The sequence below is a fragment of the Haplochromis burtoni genome, unplaced genomic scaffold (assembly GCF_018398535.1).
Source record: "Haplochromis burtoni strain Fernald_Lab_line unplaced genomic scaffold, NCSU_Asbu1 Contig_125, whole genome shotgun sequence".
Lineage (NCBI taxonomy): Eukaryota > Metazoa > Chordata > Actinopteri > Cichliformes > Cichlidae > Haplochromis > Haplochromis burtoni.
Genome location: NW_024582486.1, coordinates 893,471 through 915,235, shown reverse-complemented (window position 1 = coordinate 915,235; position 21,765 = coordinate 893,471). Strand labels below are relative to the sequence as shown.

Sequence of the window (21,765 nt, the reverse complement as noted above, 5' to 3'; positions counted from 1 at the left end):
GCGGCCGATGTGTCATGCCCTTTTAAGAAAAATGAGAATCAGCGGGGAGTGACGTCTGCTGCGCGCACGGGCCCGAGGCAAACTGACACTTGCGGAGCGGCGAGGAGACAGCGAGCAAGATACGGTAAGTGCAGAAAGCCAAACTTTACTACGTGCTGAATGCGGTCGAATAATAAGTCATTTGCACGGGACTACGTAGCGCCGACGCTTGCGTGGCCATTAGCGAATTCATCATCACACGCCGTGTGTGTCTGTGTGTGTATGCGTGTGTGTTTTTTCGCCGAATAAAGGAGAGGAATTGCCCGCAAGTACATACCGGAGTGTGCACTCCCATTTTAGTCAAGGCCAGACGGAAGGGCAGGTAACGTTAGCTGTGGCTTTCCCGAGAAAATACACTGCAGTGTGGCTTGATTTAGTGCTTGCCACGTCTGGTTTGGTTGGGAATAGTAAGGTAGGGTTGTTTGAGGCGGGCTTCTGACAGGGTGGTTGTGTTTTGATAGTGCGCAGAGGTCGGGAATGTGTCGGCTAGTTAGCTCGCTTGCTAACGAGCCGCAGCTAGCGGTTTGTGAAGTGTCGGCGGCCCGCAGCAGGCAGTTAAAGCTAGCTAGTTAGCGGCATTTTGCTAACAAGCTTGATAACGGGACTTAGGCTAGTTGCTGGTTTGAAACTAGACTGCTTGCGGAAACATGCCGGCCTCACTCGCGTGGATTATAGATTATGCCATTTTAAGGGTTTATCTGTAAGCGGGCTTATGATTTGACCAGAATTTGATTAATGTTGCTGGAGCTCATGTTGTAATAATCACACATCGACAGTGTTGTGCTGTGTGGTTTAGTCCGAGCCACAGATTGCAGGGACTTGGCATGACCTGAAGTGATAAGCATATGCCGCTGCCTTAAGCAAATTAGGTAGATTCACAGTGAGATAACCAAAGAGCTCAAATTACTTTCTCTTGTCTGACTCCAAGCTTCGTGACAGCCTATCGCATATTATTTCTGCTTCAGGGGGAGAGATGTGAAGCAGGAAAGGTGTGTGCCCCATCCTTGAAACTGTAAACACACAGCAGGTCACTTTCCCAGTTAATCGGCCATTTTTACAAAGAGGCTCACTGCCTCAAGGGTACTTTATTTCACTTTTTCTTTGTTGAAATTACACATTTCCCCGAACCTGACTTTAAAGATGCCATCTATGCCAATAACCCCTACCCTCCCTCTTAGTAAGCAAGCCAGCCTGCTGTCAGGATTCTTGAACAGGAACAGAGACTGGAAGAGGTTATTTTAGTAGGTAGCTACTCCTTTTCCATCCTATCAGCATGAAGCCTTTTTGCGCTTAGGAAAGAGGATGTGGTTACAGGTCAGGGCCCCAGTAACACAGATGCATTCAGCTGACAAGGCTTGTCAGTTACGGGTCTTTGTCATAATTAAGTCACAGAGTTTGTGTGCCTGGCTGCAGTTTTGCTCTGACTCATGGGGACATTTAAGGTTGTAGGAGATAAGAAAAAAAGAGAGTTGTATAACTTGATTATTGGGTTATTTTATGTTATGTTAGTTCATGTTTTTGTAAGAGAAGAGTGATCGGCGAGTGCAGCTAAAAACTCTTTGACACCTGTCTTTATTTCTTGAATGAAGTTAGTTTAATTGATAACACAAAACAATTTCTTCAGAAAGTATTTTACTCTAGTTACCTGTGAAAACATGGAATTCCCCTTTATTGTAACTGGTGGTAAGCGTTTATTTTACAAGCTTGTAAATTCCCAATTTCCTAGTGAGGTTTGTAATTTGGCAGTAATTACAGGAAATTACAGACAAGTTTAAGTTGATACACTTCAAATTAATTAGTTACAATTAATTGCCAAGCTACTTATACAGCAGGACTTGAAAATCTGTTACAGGTGAAATTTCATGTAAAGACAAACTTAGACCCAACTAAACTAAGATCAAAGGAATGTTTGTAGATATTTTTTGGTCAGCAGCCTCTAAAGTTAGTACTTTTTTTTTTCTTTTTTTTTTTTCTTATGTGTAGTGAACTGCGGTTTTTAGTCGAGGTGACACTAGCAAGCACTTTTCAACACATGAAAACACCTATTAGCAGCAACTGTTGGAGCAACTGTTATCTCACCTTAAACCACATGTAGATCCTTTTTTTTTTTTTTTTTTTTTTTTTTTTGACAGCTTAGCTCATCAACATGTAGTTTGTCAAGCAAGCAAAAACCCACAAGAGTTGGTATTGTGCTGCTAGCGTAACCAGCGGATGTGTGCATGTTCACCATCCACACTGGGTGGAAGATACGGAGGGCAGCTGTCAGTCATCCCATCCTGCTGAGTCAGTTTGTGTGACAGCTTCGTTGCTGTTGGATTAATCTCAGTAGACCAGGAAATTGTGGATCCTGGGAGGTTGTACTTTAGCTGAACAGCCTCCTGTTCACTAAATTAAGTTTTGCAGTTTATCCAGACTTGCATTCGCTGCATGCTCTTGCTACCGGCGCCACCTAATCCAATTCCCAGCCTTAGATGGATACATACCTTTGGCTGTAGAGGGTGAGTGATGCAGTGATGTCATAGAGGAGCATGTTTTCTGTGGCATGTGGCCTTCTCCCGCTCCTTATTTGCTGGGGTTACTACGAAAGCAGATTAACAGCAGTGGTGTGTTTGTTTTCTTGGGAATGACAGTGTGTAGTTGAGGGCAGTGGAAAGAGACTGGTTTGGTTTTAAAAGCTGATGTCCTTAAATGGCCCTGTGTGTATGTTTGCGGGTATTGTGACTGTGTTTGCAGGCTTGTGCTGTGTGTAGTTTCCCTGATATCATGCAGGCAAGGTGTCAGAACGAGAGTATTCTTTTCACTCACTTTGGTACCTTTTTGCAGAACAGGCTGCAGGTAGCTGCAAGTTCAAGGAAAACTCAAAAAGAAACAAAAATTGTGTTGCTGGCAAATTAAACATGAAGCAGAGTCTCTTTGAGCTGTAATCAATATGTTCATTTGGGGTGTGAAAGATGGCACCAAGTCCAGTGATTCTAGCATCAATTAAGACACTCTGAGCTAAGAAATTTGGCCTGTTTCTCAATACTTTATTAGTAGCAGTATTTACTTTTTTTTTTTTTTTTAGTGGTTTTTTGCTCTTCATTTGTATTTGAGCTTCCGCGTTAGTTCACCAGCACTTTGACTCATTGTTTTCATACATAGACTGCCACATGAAAATTTGGGAAAGCAATCAGATTTGAGATTTAAGACCTTTTTATATTTATTTTGGCATAAGTGCAACAAAAGGACAACTACTGATGGTGCACGTGCATAAGTAGCAACACAACTGTAAAATTATTAAATAAAAAAAAAAATGCTTTACTTTACACTAAGATTATTGACAGGCTGTGTTCATCAATGTCACGGGTAAAAGCTGTGTTTCAGCTTGTTTGTTTGTGCATGCATGGATGGTTGTGAAGCTCCTGCCTGAAGGTAGGAACTGAAACACAAAACTATATCAGTGCTGCCAACAGTGCTAATTGGTGAGAAAGTGCCGGCTGGGTGACTGTCACCTATGTTTAGCAGCTGCAGTAGTTTGTCTGGTACTGTTTTCACTGTGAGAATCTCTGTGCGCGAGAAGAAATGCTAAAGAAATGTGCTCCCAGTGACAGGTCATGTAGGGGGAACTACCACCAAAACGGTTTTAGGTTCTTTGCCTGGTGCTCAGGACAGGATTTGTCAGTGTGACAGTATCACAACTGTACAAGAAATGGCCACAAAACTTTACAGGTGTGTACACGGTTTTCCCCTGGCTAGAAAAACGAGGTGTCTTTTATTTGTGGCCATTATTTCAAGATAGAGTAAATTGAAATGTTGAAAAATAATTTTATCAGTATGGCATTGAATAATGGAGAAAACCTTTTGATGGGACACTGCAATATTGTATACGAGGGGGAAATCCCTGGTCTGACTAAGATCAAAATGAAGGTTAGGTTTGACGGTTATGGTTTGACCTATATAATATTTAGTAAGAGAGGCCCATGAGGTTGCATTTCGTTCTCAGCTGCATCCCTCTGTTCTGTATTATTTTTATTAATTTGAAATTATGTAAAATAATTTTTTTTAGAAGTTGGGTGTGGTCTCAGTACTTATTGGCAGTTCAGTTACTTTTATTTCCAGCACATGATGGCCTGTGACTTTTTTCTTTTCTTTTTAAATATATATTTGTTTATATGCTGTGGTAAGCACCCATAATTGCAATAAGGGAAACCATACCCTGTCAGATTTGCTTACAGTTAGGTAGGTGATTACAAAACTCCTTTAAATGTCAGCAACTTTAAACTTAACTTCTTTCCAGTATCAGAGAGACTGTGAAAAACCCTGAAACACGGATTGTAGGGCTTAATTTCCATTTTGTTCTGAAAATAGCATCACATTTGTGTGAAAAAGGGGATATGAGATCGGAACTAATGCTAAACTAGTCCAGTAAATGAAAAGATTATTTTTAACTTGCTGAACAGCAAACTCTTAGAGGAAACAAAATTTTGGCGACATCTCCATCTCTTGTGAAATGAGGAATCTCTCTGCTAATGTCAGAAGTAATTCTTACAGTGCTGAAAACTCCAGATGTACATGACAGATTTGGATTCTTTTTTTGTGCTTTTACTTTCTAATTTGACTTTTGTCTCAACCAGCAGTCCTTGTTCTGCTGTGCAGCCTTGGAGTTCTTGGTGTAGTGGCTCTTGGTCGTGTTGTCCCCCTTCTTGTTAGGGGTCCCTCCAGCTTACAGCACCTCTAAAGAGCAGAAAAAGGACTGCTGTCACCAGCTGCAATTCATAAAGGCAGAGTTGGAGTTTTTTGGAGTTTCTGATTGTGGAAAGAGCTTCTCTTTGGAAAGGCAGATGAATGATATTGAACATCAACCTGTTTACCGAGCCAGGGATTAGTGAGACTTGAGACAAGAAGGGCCAAGGATGGCTAGTTACTAGTAACTGATCCTTCGAAATAAGTCTGGACTAGCTCTTATTCTGGTTTATCTTTCTTTTTTTTTTGAGGGTGATCCACACAGACCTTGTTTTGTTGTCATATTCGGCTTTGCACACTTCTTTTTTTTGTACAGTAGTTAATCTGCCTGGTAGTTTGTGCTGCTTTCTTTCCTATTGTCATCTTAATTTTTGTTGGCAGACAGTTTGTAGGTGCATTCCTCCTAACATTTTCGTATCCTACCCGGTGCTGATAATAACATGTTAAATATCCTTGCTAGGCAGCCTGTCCAAATAAAGAAAACTGTCTTTTTAAACCTTTCTACACCTTTTTTAAAAACATGTAGTTACTTTATTTGTTGACACATGCGAGGAATGGACCCTTAGAAACAATTGCTTCATATGCACAGGCTGCAAACTGAGGTTTGAAATAGTAAAGATGGGAGCTGGAATTTGACTGCACTTTTTTGGAGGAACACTCATCCTCCATAATGACCTTTGAAGCTGGCACATAATAATCTGACTGCCTCTGTCACAGAGCGAGCCCCTGACGTCATCCGTCTTAGCAAGGGTCAGTCCACAGCATTCACAGTGGAATTGTGATGTGCACATAGCTGACAAGTGAAGTGTAGCCTAAATCTTAGTGTGACATTGTCTGTACCACATTGTATATGTGACACACTGCATGCACTTGACTTTGTGCTTGAATGTTTACATGAGTGTACAGGGGCGCGCGTTTGGATAGCACTCGTGCATCCCTGTTCTTTTTCTTCACCGCCCATTGGCTCCTCTCCCTTAATCATGCAAGGAGAACTTCTCTTTGAGTGCAGAGGATTAGAGAATATGAATTATGCACACTCTGGCCTTCATGTCCCACATGGTCCCTGCTTGTGATTGAAGCTGGAGGTCCTTCGTCCTTTGACCACTCCCCCTGAGAGTTTGTTTAGCGTGTGCTATTTAAAAAAAGCAGTGCAGAAGAGGATCATCTGCTTCCAGAGTAGCTGATGATTGGGCTTTTGATGTTTGCAAAAGAGTTGATGATTAATCGAGGCTATATAGTTGTCCTTGGGACCTAATTTCAGCATGCGCTACTATCTGATTTTTATTTATTTTTTTCGTTACAGCCTTGATGTCAACAAGCGGCACTTTTTAGCCCTTGATCCAAAAGCGCTTGGTTCATTAAAACATAAGCTGGCAGTCAGCTGCCGTGTCTTTGAAGAAAACCGATATTAAAATGTTTTAGTGTTCTCTAAATACATCCCTACCACATTTTGTGGTTCTATCAGTAATTTAGAATATTGTTTATATTTCAAGTTGAATGTCTTTTTTTTGACTGCAGCTTTGACAATTACTGGAAAATCTCCTCCTATTTAAAATATTGTTTTTTTTCTAAACCAGCTTTGTTAATGGGGGTTTAATTTCCTCAACTATAATAGACATGTTTGTGTATAAAATGTTGAGAAGTAACAAAGATTTCAGCCAAATAAGGTACCAGACTGATTGCTTTTAAAGTACACAGAGTTTATTCTTATTGCTGTGCGTAGACACTCATCACAGGCCTGTTCTGAGCCAGGAAAAACCCTGAGACACTGCTTGATATGAAGTTAGATCAGTAGATAAGGAATCAGAAATCCCCACATTGCTTAGCTACATCTAAACCCCTTCTGAGTCTGTAGCCCAGCTTGTAGTGACCCAGTTGGCTACTCAATCTGACTTTACGCCACAGTGTGTGCCAGTGATTCGTAACCTTCTTGTTTCTTAAAGGGATATTTTTACTTCACAATTTCCTTCCATCACATTTTCCACTTCCCTCAGCTGTTTTCTGTCATAAGCGAAGGAGACCGCCACCATATTGCTGTTTTATAAAACCAAAAATTGACTCAGTGACTAACAAATCTGTAAGCAGGGTGTGTTTTGGTGTGTGTGAAAGCCAAATGATTGTGTCATTACGAGGAATATCTGCCAGATCAATGTATCATCTCCTCTCTCCTTCAGTTCCCCCCTACACATACACATCACAGCTGGTTTTTGTTAGAGAGGGGGTCACATACTCTTCACCTCCTCCACCCTGAAGCAGCTCCACTTATGGGTGTTCCCTCCATTGTTGTCCTGCTTCTCCTCTATATCCTCCAGGAATGACTAGAATCCTTTCTTTCTGGAGTGGGAAAAACTCAAAGACCAGACAGGAAAAAAATCCCTTTGATTTGCCTGAAAAGAGATTTCTTTTTTGCTTTTTCCCCACTGTTTTTTTTCACACCTTTGCTCATTTTGTTTGTCCAATTTTTATTTTTCCCTGTTTGTCCAGTGCAGACTGTTGGGCTGTCCAGTGAAGCAATCCCGCCATGCGTGAATACAAGCTAGTGGTGTTAGGCTCTGGAGGTGTGGGCAAGTCTGCTTTGGTGAGTATGGCCTTCCAATCCTCTTCCTGCGTCTCCTGCCTCTATTACTCCTGCCATGTGTTCCCTAAAGACTTTGTAGATAATTGTCAATAAAACAGCAAGAGGCTTTGCTAGCTTTTGAAGGAAAGCATGCAGTGAAACATTTTTAATTATGGAGGTTTATAGAGCACAGATGAAACTGTCTTTTGACTGTTGAAATTTTTTCCTAAAGGATTTATTGAGAACATGCTTGTTTGCTGACAAGGGTTTAATCTATCTCCAAGGCCTGTGTTATTGAAACTAGCTGCCTGTATACATATAATGCATATAATGGTTTTATTGTTAGGGTTTTTGAAATGTTCAAAGAGTGCCAGTCCTAAGCGCATCTGTGTTTACATGTATAGACATCGTAATCTGTTTTTTTTACTTTTCTTAAGGTTGATAGAGAACAGAACCAGAGCAGTGATGTATTTTATTGTCAGGAGACCTCAGATGCCTGTGAAATGTGTCGTATGCTTTGCTTTGCTCAGCTAATTTCAACCAGGTGTCAGATTAATCCCTCAAACAGGCAGGATTAAGATGTTATCAGGTGAACTTGGTCTACCCCACTAATGTAAATCTGCCGCTCAGCACAGCACTTTTAACACAATCCAAAATTGGACATTGCTGTTTATTTGGAGAGTGACACATTTATCATAATTTAGGCTCTATGTACCATATGAGATTTGAAATAAAGCAACTGATATGCTGATTGAAGATCAGAAACATTGGCATTATAACCATTTTTATGCACAGGCCTAACATGTACTTGGAAAAACTAATATAATTATATATAAAATGTTCATTTTTTAATACTGCCCAAGTCTGGAAGCCATGCACATCACCACAGATGGCTTTCCTTCTTTGTGATGCTTTGCCAGGCCTTTGGTGCAGCTGACTGTAGTTGTTTGTTTGTGGGGCTTTCTGCCTTTAGTTTTGTCTTCATGTAAATTCCTTTCTTGATTGAGATCAGCTGATTACCTTGACCATTAGAGAATATTTCTGTGTTTTTGTTTTTAGTTTTGTTTTTTCAACCTCCAAAACTTCTGGGTTGGTTTTGCAGTGTGGTTAAGATTTCTGGCCATCTGTACTCTGAAACACTGGCCTGTCAATGATCTGAGCTGACAGTATATTCCTATATGCTTCAGAGTTAGCTGCCTCTGTCTTTTGTCACATCACTGGTAAATGGTGAGTGCTATTGGAAGCTACACATCCTAATGCAGTCCTATTGACATCAGCATGTTTTTACAGATGGAGATGTGCGCCTCATTCCAAGCCTTCTCCATATTTATTTCTTCACATTATTCTCTTACTGAGTGATTAATTTCATTGGTCTAAAAAATGCTGTTTCCACACTGAACTGGCACCTCTGCATTTCTAGGTCTAATCTGGCCTAAACTACTGGATACTATATTCAACATTTTTGAGGCTAAATTGTTTTTACCTTGTGGCGAGCCCTCTGTTTGCTGTCTTGAAGTCTTCTCATTGTGGTAGACTTGGATAATAGACATCTAGAAGAGTTTTAGTACATCCAGCCAAGTGAAGAAAAGGATTGTTTACCATGAAAAGGATCCTGTGATCCTGTCTTCCACTATTGTTTTATGTGAATGTGCAGGCCGTTTTTTGTTTTTTTTGTTTTTTACATTCAAGTAGCAAAGTGTTGATTTGGCCACTCTATTTTATTTTTTTTGCGCCACTCAATTTTTCTTGCACTGAAAGCTCTTAACTCTCTGCATCTTCTGGGTTCACAGCAATGATTAGTTTGATGTTGGCTTTCTGTGTGTCTCCCCTTACAGACAGTTCAGTTTGTACAAGGAATCTTTGTGGAAAAATATGACCCTACAATAGAAGACTCATACAGAAAGGTGAGTGTCCCGTGAGAGGCAGAGTGCTGGCTTGAAATGAGCTGATTGTTACCAGCTGCTCCTCAGGTTCACATATTATTGTGCTCGGAAATTTTCTCATTCAACTGCTTCTACTCTGTTACCCTCTCATTCCTAGTTTTCATTCTTTATATTTTCCTGTGACTTCATACTACTGGTGTGGTTGCTTTCATGTTTCCCCTCAGTGTTAGCTGTCTCTTTCAGTCTTCAGTGTATGACCTATGAATATAACCTATGAATTTTGTTTGCTCAGTGACCTGAAATTAAAGATGCTCTTACATGTTTTCTTACAGCAAGTGGAGGTAGATGGACAGCAATGTATGCTTGAAATTCTTGACACAGCCGGCACAGTAAGTAAACTCACTGCCACTGAAATCTTCAAATGCTCAGCTTTGCTGGGCATTTGCACTTCTGAATATATATATTTTTAGTAAATCTAGAGGCGTTTCAGATTGGACAATGCGTTAGGTAGTGTTTGGTAATTTGGCCTCTAGGGAAAACAGCCTTATTTATTTAAAGCTAAATTGTAGTCAGAAAGCAGTCGATTCTCTCTGCACACACTGTTTACCTGCATTCGACCGTGACCTGCTCAGATGCTATTAGTCAACGCTACTCAGGCTCAATCTGGGAGAAAAGAAACAGACTCCTGGCACCAGAAATCTTTTTCCTCGCCTGCAGTTTTTACATATTCATAAATGATATTTGATACAAGATGTGACGGTCTCCCACACTGTAAAACATTAAAACAAGTTGTATTTCACAGATACATTGGGCAATGAGATCTTTAGTAGCTGAAATGACATCCAGTTATGAGCTGACACTGTGATGCCTTTTTATGGTGCATCTATGATTGTTTTAGAATATTTTGTACACCAATCTAACATTAGTCTTATTCTGCCCCCCCACTGGTGTCCTCGTGCAAGAACATTTCTGAAACATTTGTCTGTGTGGGAACTGGCGACTGAGAAACACATCATCTCTTATCCTAGAGATGTGCAGAAACTGTTTTAAGTGTGCGTTTGTCGGTAACAGACCCACGTTGCATTGCACTGTGTGTGTCTTTGCTGAAAAACCTGACAGACATCCAAGAATTGTAATCCTGCACAATACTGTTTCTTTATCCACTGGGATTTCAACCAATCCACTGTGATTATTCAGTTGATAATAAAATGGTGTTCAGTTTCATCGACGTACACTGGCCTGAAATTGCTTATTTTCTTTTTTTTTTCTGTTTTAATTCTGACAAATGGACCAGTCAAAACAAAAGGGACAATCTACAGCCAACACATCTATGCTTGACAAATGATTTAATGATTATTTAGACTTAACCATCCAGCAAAGTTTGTAATCTTGTCACAGATATGCAATGTAATCGTCAAACTGGTGCAGCGAATAAAAGAGTTAAAAAAAGAAAAAACAATAAGTAAAAGTTGGAAGCTGTATGACAGCGCTCATAGTCTCTCCATCTTTTTTTTTTCCCCCCTTGTGTAGGAACAGTTCACAGCTATGAGGGACTTGTACATGAAGAATGGCCAAGGCTTTGCCCTGGTATACTCCATCACAGCACAGTCCACCTTCAACGACCTCCAAGACCTGAGAGAACAGATTCTACGAGTAAAGGACACAGAGGATGTAAGTATACTGGCATAAGCGTACAAGCGTTTTATAATTTTATCAGTTTGTGGCTAAAATTTTCTTTCATCACGTAGGCTGTAGAAAGCAGAGTAGTGGCAACGAGTACAGTTAGACCTAAACGCCCTGTGTCCGTGGGCTCAGCCGCCTACATTTTTCAGGGGCCTGATCAGACTGTTGCTATAGATACCATTCAACACTATAATCACTCTGTGTTATGCAATTAATTGCAGATTTGTATTATCTGAACATAACACAATCAGTGTCACGGTGTTATGTTTATAGAGTATAAACAGTGGCAAACTTGTGTACTCTGCATAACTGAGCACTGATTAATATTAACGTTGTGTGGGTATGTCCCTGCAGTTTCATCAGTGTTTGTTGTAGACACCGAGCACTCGTGCTCACGGGGATTTTTCTGTATACTGTGTGGTTTTCTCCATCAGGCCTGCCTCACATCGACGCTGCAAATAAGAGCATGTGTCATCTCCTTATTTTCCAAGCTTGTTGTTTGTCACCAGCACATTTCCAGTTTTCTATATATCTGCTAAATTGTGGGACTGCTGGAGCGAGTAAGCCCTCTATCCCCTCTCTGGTCGAGTCGATAGTGCGTCAGCAGGATCTAAGATGCCCTTTTTTGGTGATCTCTTGAGGGAATGAATGTTACCATAACCCACCCTCTTGGTTTTGCTTCCTTACGTCTCTCTGTTCCCTGTCAGCTATCTGCAAAGCCTCTCTCTAGCCTGGAGCAGAATACCTCTCTTTTCTCTTTTTCTTGCTCCCCTTACTCTATATTTGTGCAATTATTGTGCTGCTTTTATTTGAACTGGCCTTTTCAGCTTCTGTTGCATTCTTCCCCCCCTCTGTTTGATGGCCAGCCTTGTGGTGTTGATGTGGTCTGGCACTCTATGTGGGTGATTGGACTGTCAGGCATGAAGTGCAAGGAGAGCCTCAGCTCATCAAAAACTGGGTTGTGAGACTGTGGTTCTTCATTAGGCTCTCCATGGTTTGGGAGCTGAGGTTAGCCTCAGGCTAACAGATGGATTGCAGGACCAGTGGCTTCTCGACACGCAAGGAAAGAGTTGTTTCTTTTCTTCTGGAAATCTGTTCCCTTTGAAAACATCTTTTAGTTTAAACAGTTCAGCTTATCTGGCTATTATGGCCACTCTGACAGCTATCAGTCCACTGGTCATTTGTGCCCTTACCTTTTGATAGCCATGATATCTGTTTATCCTTTTTTGCCCCTTGCAAGAATGCATGACCAAAGGAAATGCTGGGCATGTTTTCCCTTTTTCTTCCAAGAAGGCAGATTTCTTAGTTTGAGAAATCTTTCAAGTGACTGCAGAGCTAAAGCAGAAACCGTTGATGCTGCTACAGCTGTTCTTATTCTCAGCTCTGACATGCACCATTTACTGCAAAGCGGGTATAATGTACAGATGCACCTAATATCACCAGGCTCAATTAAAAGGGCTTTTAATGGTTGTACATTCATTGAACACAGTAGGGTCAAATTCCATCTCTTTAGAAGAGCCATTAGTGGCAAAAATAAAGTAAGTGAGCAGACACTAGTGAATTAAAAGCTCACTTCCTTCATTTCCTTTCACACTTCTTATGTAAGAGAGGTCTTATGACTTTTCCGGGCCACCTCAGTCTCTGCCCGTGTGACTAGGATGGTAGTAATGCCTGACTCCAATGCTTGTGACTCACTGCTCCATTTTAAAGAACTAACTCCATTCATTTTTGTCGTTCTGTACCCGCCTGTTCACTGTTACCCACAATCCAATCTTCGGCGTGCCATTGTGGGCGGGATACGACCTGTCTGTAGCATGTTAATAAAGTCTGAACAGATTCTGTGGGTTGTGTGGATTCTTCAAGTAGGCTAATGCTGCCTTGTGTTCTGCTGACGCTGAACATTTTTTCCTTTTTCCCTGCATACCTCCATCCTTTCAGCCATCTCACCATTCCTTTTTATCCCAGCTTGACTCAAGAGTTTATGTTAGGAGGGCATACCACTGGTTCTCCCGGGACCCGTGGGAGAAGTGTCATTCAGCAGTTCAGCTTGAGGATTTGTTTAGATATCAAACATCAACCACCAACCTCTGTGGGGTTAATCTAAACATCTCAGTTTCCTGTCGTCTGCCCCATAGAAAGGGCACAAAATACTCACCCTATATCTTACTTTGTCTCAAGAAGCCTGACGCTAGTGCTCCAACAGCAACCTCTGAAAAGAAGACTTACTGGGGGGGAAAGAGTATGGACAAGTGAGCACATGTCAGGATACTGGTATTTTTCTTAAAAATATGTAGCTTTTCCACATCCACAAGACATGTCTGGGGGGCATTTGTAGGTCCTCAGAAGAGAGTGAAGGCAGGATTTCCCATGCATAAATTTATTTGGCGCCACAAATAGACTTTCCTGGCTGATATATTATTGGCGCCTCTTTTGTTGGATGCAGAATTTTTCCATCAGTTGATTCCTAAGCTGTATCACAAACGCAGATATCCCGTGAACGAACCCTGTGACAACATCTTAAAGTCTTCCTCACATCTGAGACGTTTTCTAACATCATACAGTTTTACAGTGATTAGTTTATTAAGCCAAGTTTCAATGTGGAAATGCAGCCCAGGCTGAATGAACACATCCACACACAGACTCTCTGTGTCATATAATTCCAGAGAGCAGCTGGAGCATGGAATCCAGCTGAAACATTTGAAAATATTCAGGAAGGAAAGCGATGTTATCCCGGTTGGGCGGGGCTGTCATAACTTCCTCCGGGCCAGCATTCTCCCTAGATAGCCGGGCAGGAAACAGCAGGCAGGATGAGACGCATCCCGACACCCTGACTGCCCAGCTCTGCCTACTTTGACAGTTGAGGCTGAAGTTTTGCCCAGAATACTCTGTCCTCCTCAGGCTTTCTTTTTTTTTTTTTTTTTTTTTTTTTCTGTTTTCTTTTCTTTTTGAGGGGACCTTTGGTTATTAAAACTTTTGAGAGAACAAAAGAAGCAGCAATGCTGGTTTTAGGAGGTTCCAAAACTGGCTGCACTTAATCTCAGTGACTGTCCCCTCAGCTTTGCTTTTAATTTATTTCCCTTTTAAAGAAACAAAAGTTAAAAAATAAACCACCTTCCTCGTCAGTTCCTATTGATTCTTTAATCTCTCTGGACACAGTTGTATAACCTAAATGATTTTCTTTACTTTCCCACTGGGAAGGAGATCGTTTTTTTTATTGATCATCTTTGTGACCCTCCAATTCAGGCCTCAGAGAAAAGCACACTCATTGACTGTTAATACTCATCTCTTCAGTCTTTTACTTGGGTTGTACATTTGTTTGCAGATATTGCTTTTTCACTACCTTTCACTCCAAGAGATTTAACCACTTTGTTTATATGTGTGTGTGTGTGTGTGTGGCTGGTGTGTTCAATAAAAAAGCCTGGGCCTTTATACTGTTAACCGTTCCCTGAGGTAGAGTTAAAGGGTGACAAATGGATTAAAACAATCTTGATAATGTTTGTTTTCTAACATTCCCAGCTGCACCTCCAAAGAAGGGTCCTTGTTCACTGCAAGATGGCATTTAAAGGTTTATGATTAAGTTTACAAAAAGTAAAGTACAGCATTTAAAGTCTAAAAGAAAAGTTACTGAAGCCTTTTAATGCAAACGTGTTTATAGGAAACACGTTTGCTTTTCTCCTATATCTAATTTCCTCTCTGTAGGGGAAAAAATGGCAAAAAGGTATGAACGAAGAAGTTATACAAAGTCAAAGCGTAAAATGAAGGTTCTTCTCCTTCATGAGGAGACTTTGATTCATGGCTCATTATGTACGGTCTTGTGATTCAAGCTGTATATTTGTATCCTGTATACTTCTAATTTATCTGTGTTGGATGTGAACCTGGACTACAGCTTCAGCTGTGAATAATACAAATTGTAGGATTTATATTAAATCCTAAAACAGCCTGCTGACATACAGAGTGGAGTTTAGGTTGTAAGGACAAATGGATTTAGAGGAATCTGAACAGTTTATGTGAATTAAAATGTTAAGTTTTACATTAAAATAAATTTTAAAAATGCATGAACAAGGAATATGTGACCAGACAATGGGGGATAAATCATGTGGGCACAAACAGAACCTGCTTGCTCTTACCTGTCCTCAGGTGCCGATGATCCTTGTAGGGAACAAGTGCGACCTGGAGGATGAGCGTGTGGTGGGGAAGGAGCAGGGCCAGAACCTGGCCAGACAGTGGAACCACTGTGCCTTTTTAGAGTCCTCTGCTAAGTCAAAGATCAACGTCCTTGATGTGAGTACAAACGTCCCCTCCAAAAATGCAACTCTATATATTTTTCAGTTTGTTTTCCATCTCAGTCACAGTTGGATGTGTGTACTGCAATCATCAGTAGAATTGTATTTATTTAAGACACATAATTAAGGTTTCTCTGACATGTAGGTAATAATGAGCTCAGATGGATTATACTTCATTCTCTGGGCTACATCCTGATAAACCTTCTGTCTGCAAACTGTCACACAAATCCATTTAGTGACGAGGCTATGTGTGGGTACTTAAAGGTATAAGGTTTAGAGCTTTATTAACATTTTATCTGTGTTGTCTCTCTCTCTCTCTTAGATCTTCTATGACTTGGTCAGACAGATAAATAGGAAAACGCCAGTGGAAAAGAAGAAGGCAAAAAAGAAATCCAACTGTGTCCTGCTTTAAAGACCTTTCTCCCTTCAGCCCCTGCAGCAGCTCTGAGCCAGGTGTGTGTGTGTGTGTGTTTGTGTCTACAGTTTCAAAACACATTAGTCTTAAATACCCATGCAGCCGGCATCTTCACAACTTCATGATTCATAGACAAGCTGTCAGATTAATTGTTATGTAATGGCTTTGATCTTCCTGCTGTCTCCGATAGTACTGCATACATCAGTTGTCGTTTTAGTCATGTGGGTTTGTTTGCGTGCGGTTAAGTCGAAACAACTTTAACTTTATAGTCTAAATAAACTGTTCACAGTGGTTATTGTACCTGTATAAACTCAAAACATGCAGTTTAGAGATGGAGCCCCCCCTCCAAGTAGCTGGAGGTATAACTGACGGTTCAAGTAGAGACAATAGATTACACAATTATAGTGTGTGTATTAGCAAGCAACATGAGGTAATGCCTGACCTGGCTCCCTGTGATTCATTTAACTGGTTACAAGAGAGGTTCTTGGTTTAAAACGGTCTGAAGAGGAACTTTTCAACCTAACAGCAGATACACAACACTGATCTGTCGTTAGCTCTCTTACAGTCTACAAACAACTTCACTCGTCATTCAGTGAATATTATTTCATTGATACTGATGACGCATAGGCCCCGTGAATGTCTAGAAATGAAAGCATCCGTGAATTACCCTTCAGACCTGTGAAATGCTTTTTAAATCTTCATTCCTGTAATATGAATGAGTCAGTCTGCGATAACTGGAGATAAATTTCAGACCTCAGCAAGCTGCAGCAGCTCGTTACGTCTGGGAAATCCTGATCTGTCAGCATGTTGTTTCCCAGGCGAAGAGCTGCTTCTTTTGAAATCTTTTTCACAGGATTTAAAAAAAACAAAACAAAAAAACCCCCATGTTGAGTGGTGTTACGACCCGTCTAGGGCCAGGCAATAACATGAGTGAGGCACCTGCCCCCCAATGACCCAAGCAGCCACAGGAAACAAATCCGTTCTTTATAATGTGATTTATTTATAAAGTGGTAAAGACGGACAACAAAACGGGAGTGTCAACACTTCAGGGTGAGCCGAGGCCAAAATAATAAACAAAAACAAATCAACACAAATCCTGCACCCCTGACCTTACCAAAACAAAGTCAAAAATAAAGACGGAGTCTGACCTCCTTAACTGGAGAAAACTGGTGATCAAAAGAAACGGCAGCTCAACCCTACCAACTCCACTTCCACAACTTTCAAAACGGCACTGCAGCCAGCGGCTGCCACAGGTATACTGCTGGGTCATGAGGAGAAACGCGAGGACCTCTCCCGCCACGGCACTCCAGCCTCCTTTTAACAGTGGTAATGAGGAAGTCTGAAAACTGTCACGCTAAGTGCTTATTTCTGTGAATCCTTCCAAACAGACAATCTTGTCTGTTAATTTTAGAACGACCGCAGGCAATAATTAAAGTCAATTCGTCAAAGTCTGGACTGCAACATGAGAGCAGATTGGAGCTGCAAAGCATTTTCTGTAAACACTAATGACATGTTTCTTCTACAGTTGTATAAATCTTATATGAGATTTTAATAGATGGCCAGCACATTGAGTAAGCTGTTAGCTACTTGCTTTTGCTTCATTGTTATTCAGAATCTGCAAAAACTACTAATTAAGTAAAACTGCGGTCAGAGAGCAGCCATCCTTTTTGTCATATTGCAGGCATACATCTTCAGTAACCTAAAATAAGTCAAAATTTTCATTATGTCCCGATGGAACTGTGCCCATTTAACCCACCTCTCACCAGTTTCAAAAGTTTCCACTACATATATAGAACGTTTCCTTCAGGTGAAACTCAATCTATTCAGTTGAGGAAATCTTGTAAGGACTTAGGATGTGCAGCCACCCTCACATGGAGATTACTGAATTGGGCCTCATTGTTTCCAAACTTTGAAGGTAGTGAAGCGTAAACTGTTCAGAATGCTTCAAACAAACTAGTTTGCATGATGTGTCATTTGACCTTCTGTCAAAGGCTAAACCTGTTTGCTGAAGTAGCTGTGTGAAAGGTTGAATCTGGATCAGACGCTGTACAAAGGAGATGTAACTGTTAGCTTTTGTGAATTTGCAAATGATGTAACACTCTGCATGAGCTGTTTGGTCTGTGTTTGCCGACAGCACAGGAGCCTATTTTTGAAGCAGTAAATGCCCAAATATTTGCCAGCGTTTGGTTTGGGCTCGGGGACTAAATCTGCTGGTGATCGAAGGGCTGCAGGATGGAACATGAGTGGGTTTTAGGACTAAAGCCTGGGTGTCAGTGAAGCTGATGTGTCCTTGAGCAGGACTCTGACCCTTAACATTTTTTTAGGGATCTGTGCTTTTTTTTTTTCTAAGTAGACAAATAAGTTCTTCACAGTCGGTCAATACATTTCTCTGTCAGTAATAAAGTGGCATTGCATTTCCACAATAATAAACAGCTGACTTTAATATAATGTCCAAACATGAACTACTTCTCCCGAGTCTGCTTTAATGTTTGCAGATCAGTAGTTGGCTATTGTTTTTTTTTTTTTTTTTTTATAAGTATACTGAACCCACAAATAAGGAGTACACATCCATAAAGCCTACAGATAAATAATAAAGGACTGACAAGCTTATGGGATATTTTGCCATAAGGATTGGAGCAAAAAACGAATCTAATTGTGAGCAAGAATAAAAAGCTTAAACAGTTTATTCGCTGTTAATTGGTGAATGATATTGTGAAAACAATCAAATGTCATTAAAAGAGCAAAATGGAGCTCATATGGCCTCTTTGTTGTTTGAAATTAAAAAGGGTGTAGCTGAACAAGCGACAGTTTGCACAACTTTTTTTTTTCTTTTCTCTTCCTCCCTCCAGTATTTTGGTCAGAGTGCAGTCGCTTTTAGAAGCTCTTACAATCTGTTAGCTGGTATTTTGAGCTCTGTTGTCAGAACAAAACCCCAGTGTTGCCAGACCTGACAGGTTCACACAGCCAACAGAGAGATCTTACGTCTTCAGTTACTTTTAACTTCCAGGGTGGAGGAATAAAACTTTGATTTTGCAGATAAAACTGGATTAGTGAAACAGACAGTGCCATTGTAGCCAGCCCAGACAGCAGGGTCGCTGAACCACCCACTGCGTTCCTCGTCTGAACCCATCTGTGTTGGTCAGTTAGAGCTCCAGTGTGTGAGAGCGGGGGCCTCTGTTAGCATGCCCCAGGGTGGCGTCAGCACTCCCAGCACCCCCCACCTCCACCCTACCCGACTCTCACGCCGGCCAGCCCAATGAACCAGCACTAACGGGATTTCAACCTCGCTGTTCCACTGCTCACAGCCCACCAGCTCATACGCTGCGAGAGGGAGAGAGGGGATACAGTGCCAGGCACAGACGGGACGCAGAGAGTTAATGGGACATGTCAGTTTGTGGCTTCCAGCATGTTGACCTGATGAGCTCATGAACTTTGAGTCTCTGGTTTTATCTGTCACTGTATTCACTGGGAGAGGGATATATTTAGGGAGCTGTTAGCTTGCATGGCCCTAGATTCCAAACACCTTAATGAAATAAAGCTATCATTAATATTCTTGAAGGAGCTCTACTATGTGTCTGAAGAGGTCTGTTAATGAATACTTCATCAGAAACAGAGCAGCAACATATGGAAGTTATGAAAGCTAACTGTAAGACTAATAAGAAAAACAAGATTTGCTGTAGCCAGAATGTGATTATAGCAACATGAGAGTAGACCGCATGAACACTTGAAATAAGAATGGTTACTGCAGGGCATCTGTTATTGCGCTCATTACCAACTTATTGTCACTGCCTCTCTGAAAGGTAGCTTGGCCTGCAAATGAATCACGAGCCTGCTAGTTGCACTTGTAGCATCATGCATATACTCCTATTATGTTATTTGTGTTCTGTTCTCATTTTGCTGTTTGTGAGTTGAACACCAGCGGCTCTCGGTGTTTGCCCAGACAGACGTTCATTTAATTGCAGCAGCTACACTAAGCACAGGGCGAGCATGAGCTAAGAGCTCAGACTGTTAATGGAAAGATGGCACCTGAGCAGTGTTTAAACATCCCAAGCAGAAACTCGGCAGACCTCATCACATGACTTTTGGCACACGGACTGATTGAAGTTTTGCTCAGCTGAGAGAAGCCACAAAATGCTGATCACTCGGCTTCCTAAAGCCTTTGGCACTGAAAGTGCCTCTGAGGAACATAGTGCAGGAGTACTTCTCTGTGCTCCCTGTTGGACTGCTGGCTTCACTTTCTGCTCTGAGGTGTGATTTTTCCCCTGAGGCTTTGTGTTAGACATTTGATCTCTTTTCCAAGGTCTGGTTAAGATGTAAGAAAAGCGCTAAGAAGTTTAAGAATGGAAAAACTTTGTATTAAGGGTCCAAAAAGCAGGTTATAAGTTTTCAATTTTATTTTTAAGCCTTAAAATCCCAGGTTTATACACATCATTCTTGTAATCATTAATGCTTTTACTTTAAAGTGGTATAATATATGCTATATGCCCGTGTATTTTTTTTCTAATGAAATTGCAACACTTGCAATGCCGCTCAGCAGCCAGTAGAGGGCACTGCCGCCTTAATTTTCTTTCCGAGGGTGATTTGAGTTGGCTATGGAAGGACTGACAGTGTGCTGTCTTGCAGAAATGCTGTAATGAAGAACTGTTGCCCTGATTGGAACGTGCCAGCATTCCAACAGCCCCGACCCTACCCTTCCTCCATCAGCCATAAACGGTGAATCAGCTGACTGAACTGCTCCTATCAAAGATGAGGATGATCTACACCAGAGAGAATGAAAAGAGAAAGACAGTAAGAGAGAGTAGACTCTGGTCTCTCGCCTCCGAGGACCTTCCTCTGTCTCAGTTTGAGTGTGAACGCTGAACGGGAAGCGTCCACCTCTGCACCAACAACAGCACCACAAACTGACGATGTTCTGATTAAAATGCAGCAAAGCCTCTGAAAGTTAAAAAAATAAAAACAAAACAAAAAAAAAAAGTCCACGAGCTGCCTACATGGCCAGCCCCTTATTTTTATTTTTTGACAGCTTAACATAAAGAAATAACAGCATTTAAGAAGGAAAACAAAGTTAGAACTTGGATTCAGTATTTTTCATCTTTTTCAATATTGTATTTGAAAGACATGGAAGTTGACCTCTTTAGTTGTATGATTATAAATATTCTTCAAAAACGAGCATGAATAAAGCATCAGTTATTACGTGTAGATGTTTTCAAGTGAAATCAAAGTGGAAAAGTGAGAAATTTTTTTTTTTTTATAGCCATACACCTATTCTCCATGCCTGTCATGTCAGTGATGATAGATCGAGGTCTATGATATGTATTATTATTATTTTTATTACTTTTTTTTCTTTTTGTTTTTCTTTGTTCGCCCTCTTGTTCATGGACTTCTCTTCTGCAGATATCTCTCTCTGATGTGACTTAATTTTATACTCAGTCACCGGGATTTCATAGCTCCCATAATATATTCTAATGCCATTTTTCTTTTTGCATAACAATGCTTCAGAAAAAATGGGTCTTTTATAGAAGAAATATGGGGAAAAATAAGGATTGATTTCTATGTCTCTCGAAGCTGAAATATATTATACTAAACCAACTCTAATAATGCTTCTTGTGTTTTTCTGTCAATAATGTTCCAGCTTTTATGGATTATTAAAGTACATTTTAGTACATTTTCATTATACTGGTCAATGTATTTTTGTGAATTAAACTTTTATTCAAAGTGGATTTGACTTATTTGGGATGAAATATGAGATCACAAGATTTTCTTGTTTTCTGGAATTTCACATTGAACAAAAATGGGAATTGTATGGGAATGTAATGTTGGTGGGAATCAGTTACCCAGTGATTTTTGAATGGAGAAACTGTTCAGTGCACTGTTATTCCACATGCTTTGCTGTACTCTCGATGGCCATTAGGTGTCAGTATATGAACAAGAATAACACATGGACACGCTACCTCCTAGAAGCTCTCACAGTAAACCAATGCAAAGCCAGCAGTTCATTTTTAACGTATAATGCTGCTTTTAATCGGATAATGAAACTGCACACAGTGCATCTTCAACATCCTGCTTCACACCAAACACTGTGAGCATTTTTCACACCTTGTACTCTGAGCCTGCTTTTTAATCCCACTTTCTCACCTGAAAGACGGGATTTTCTGTAATCTCTTCTCTCTGAATTCCAGAGCA

The 21,765-nt window shown here is 40.7% G+C and overlaps 1 protein-coding gene across 6 annotated transcripts; it reads left to right on the top strand.

Annotated features, from left to right (window-relative positions):
- LOC102309316 (ras-related protein Rap-1A) lies at positions 1-20,533 on the top strand. 6 transcript variants are annotated; one of them, XM_005929723.2, is made up of 8 exons: positions 1-124; positions 7,251-7,339; positions 9,154-9,222; positions 9,534-9,590; positions 10,732-10,872; positions 15,022-15,165; positions 15,490-15,620; positions 20,206-20,533. In XM_005929723.2, the coding sequence occupies exons 2-7, from the start codon at positions 7,283-7,285 to the stop codon at positions 15,577-15,579; spliced, it is 558 nt and encodes a 185-aa protein (XP_005929785.1). In that variant the 5' UTR covers positions 1-124; positions 7,251-7,282; the 3' UTR covers positions 15,580-15,620; positions 20,206-20,533. The 6 variants fall into 6 exon arrangements, with proteins under 6 accessions (XP_005929785.1, XP_014191456.1, XP_014191459.1 ...); XM_014335970.2 differs by having other exon boundaries at positions 5-124; positions 7,246-7,339; XM_014335973.2 differs by lacking the exon at positions 1-124 and adding an exon at positions 142-361.
- Positions 20,534-21,765: the final 1,232 nt, after the last annotated feature.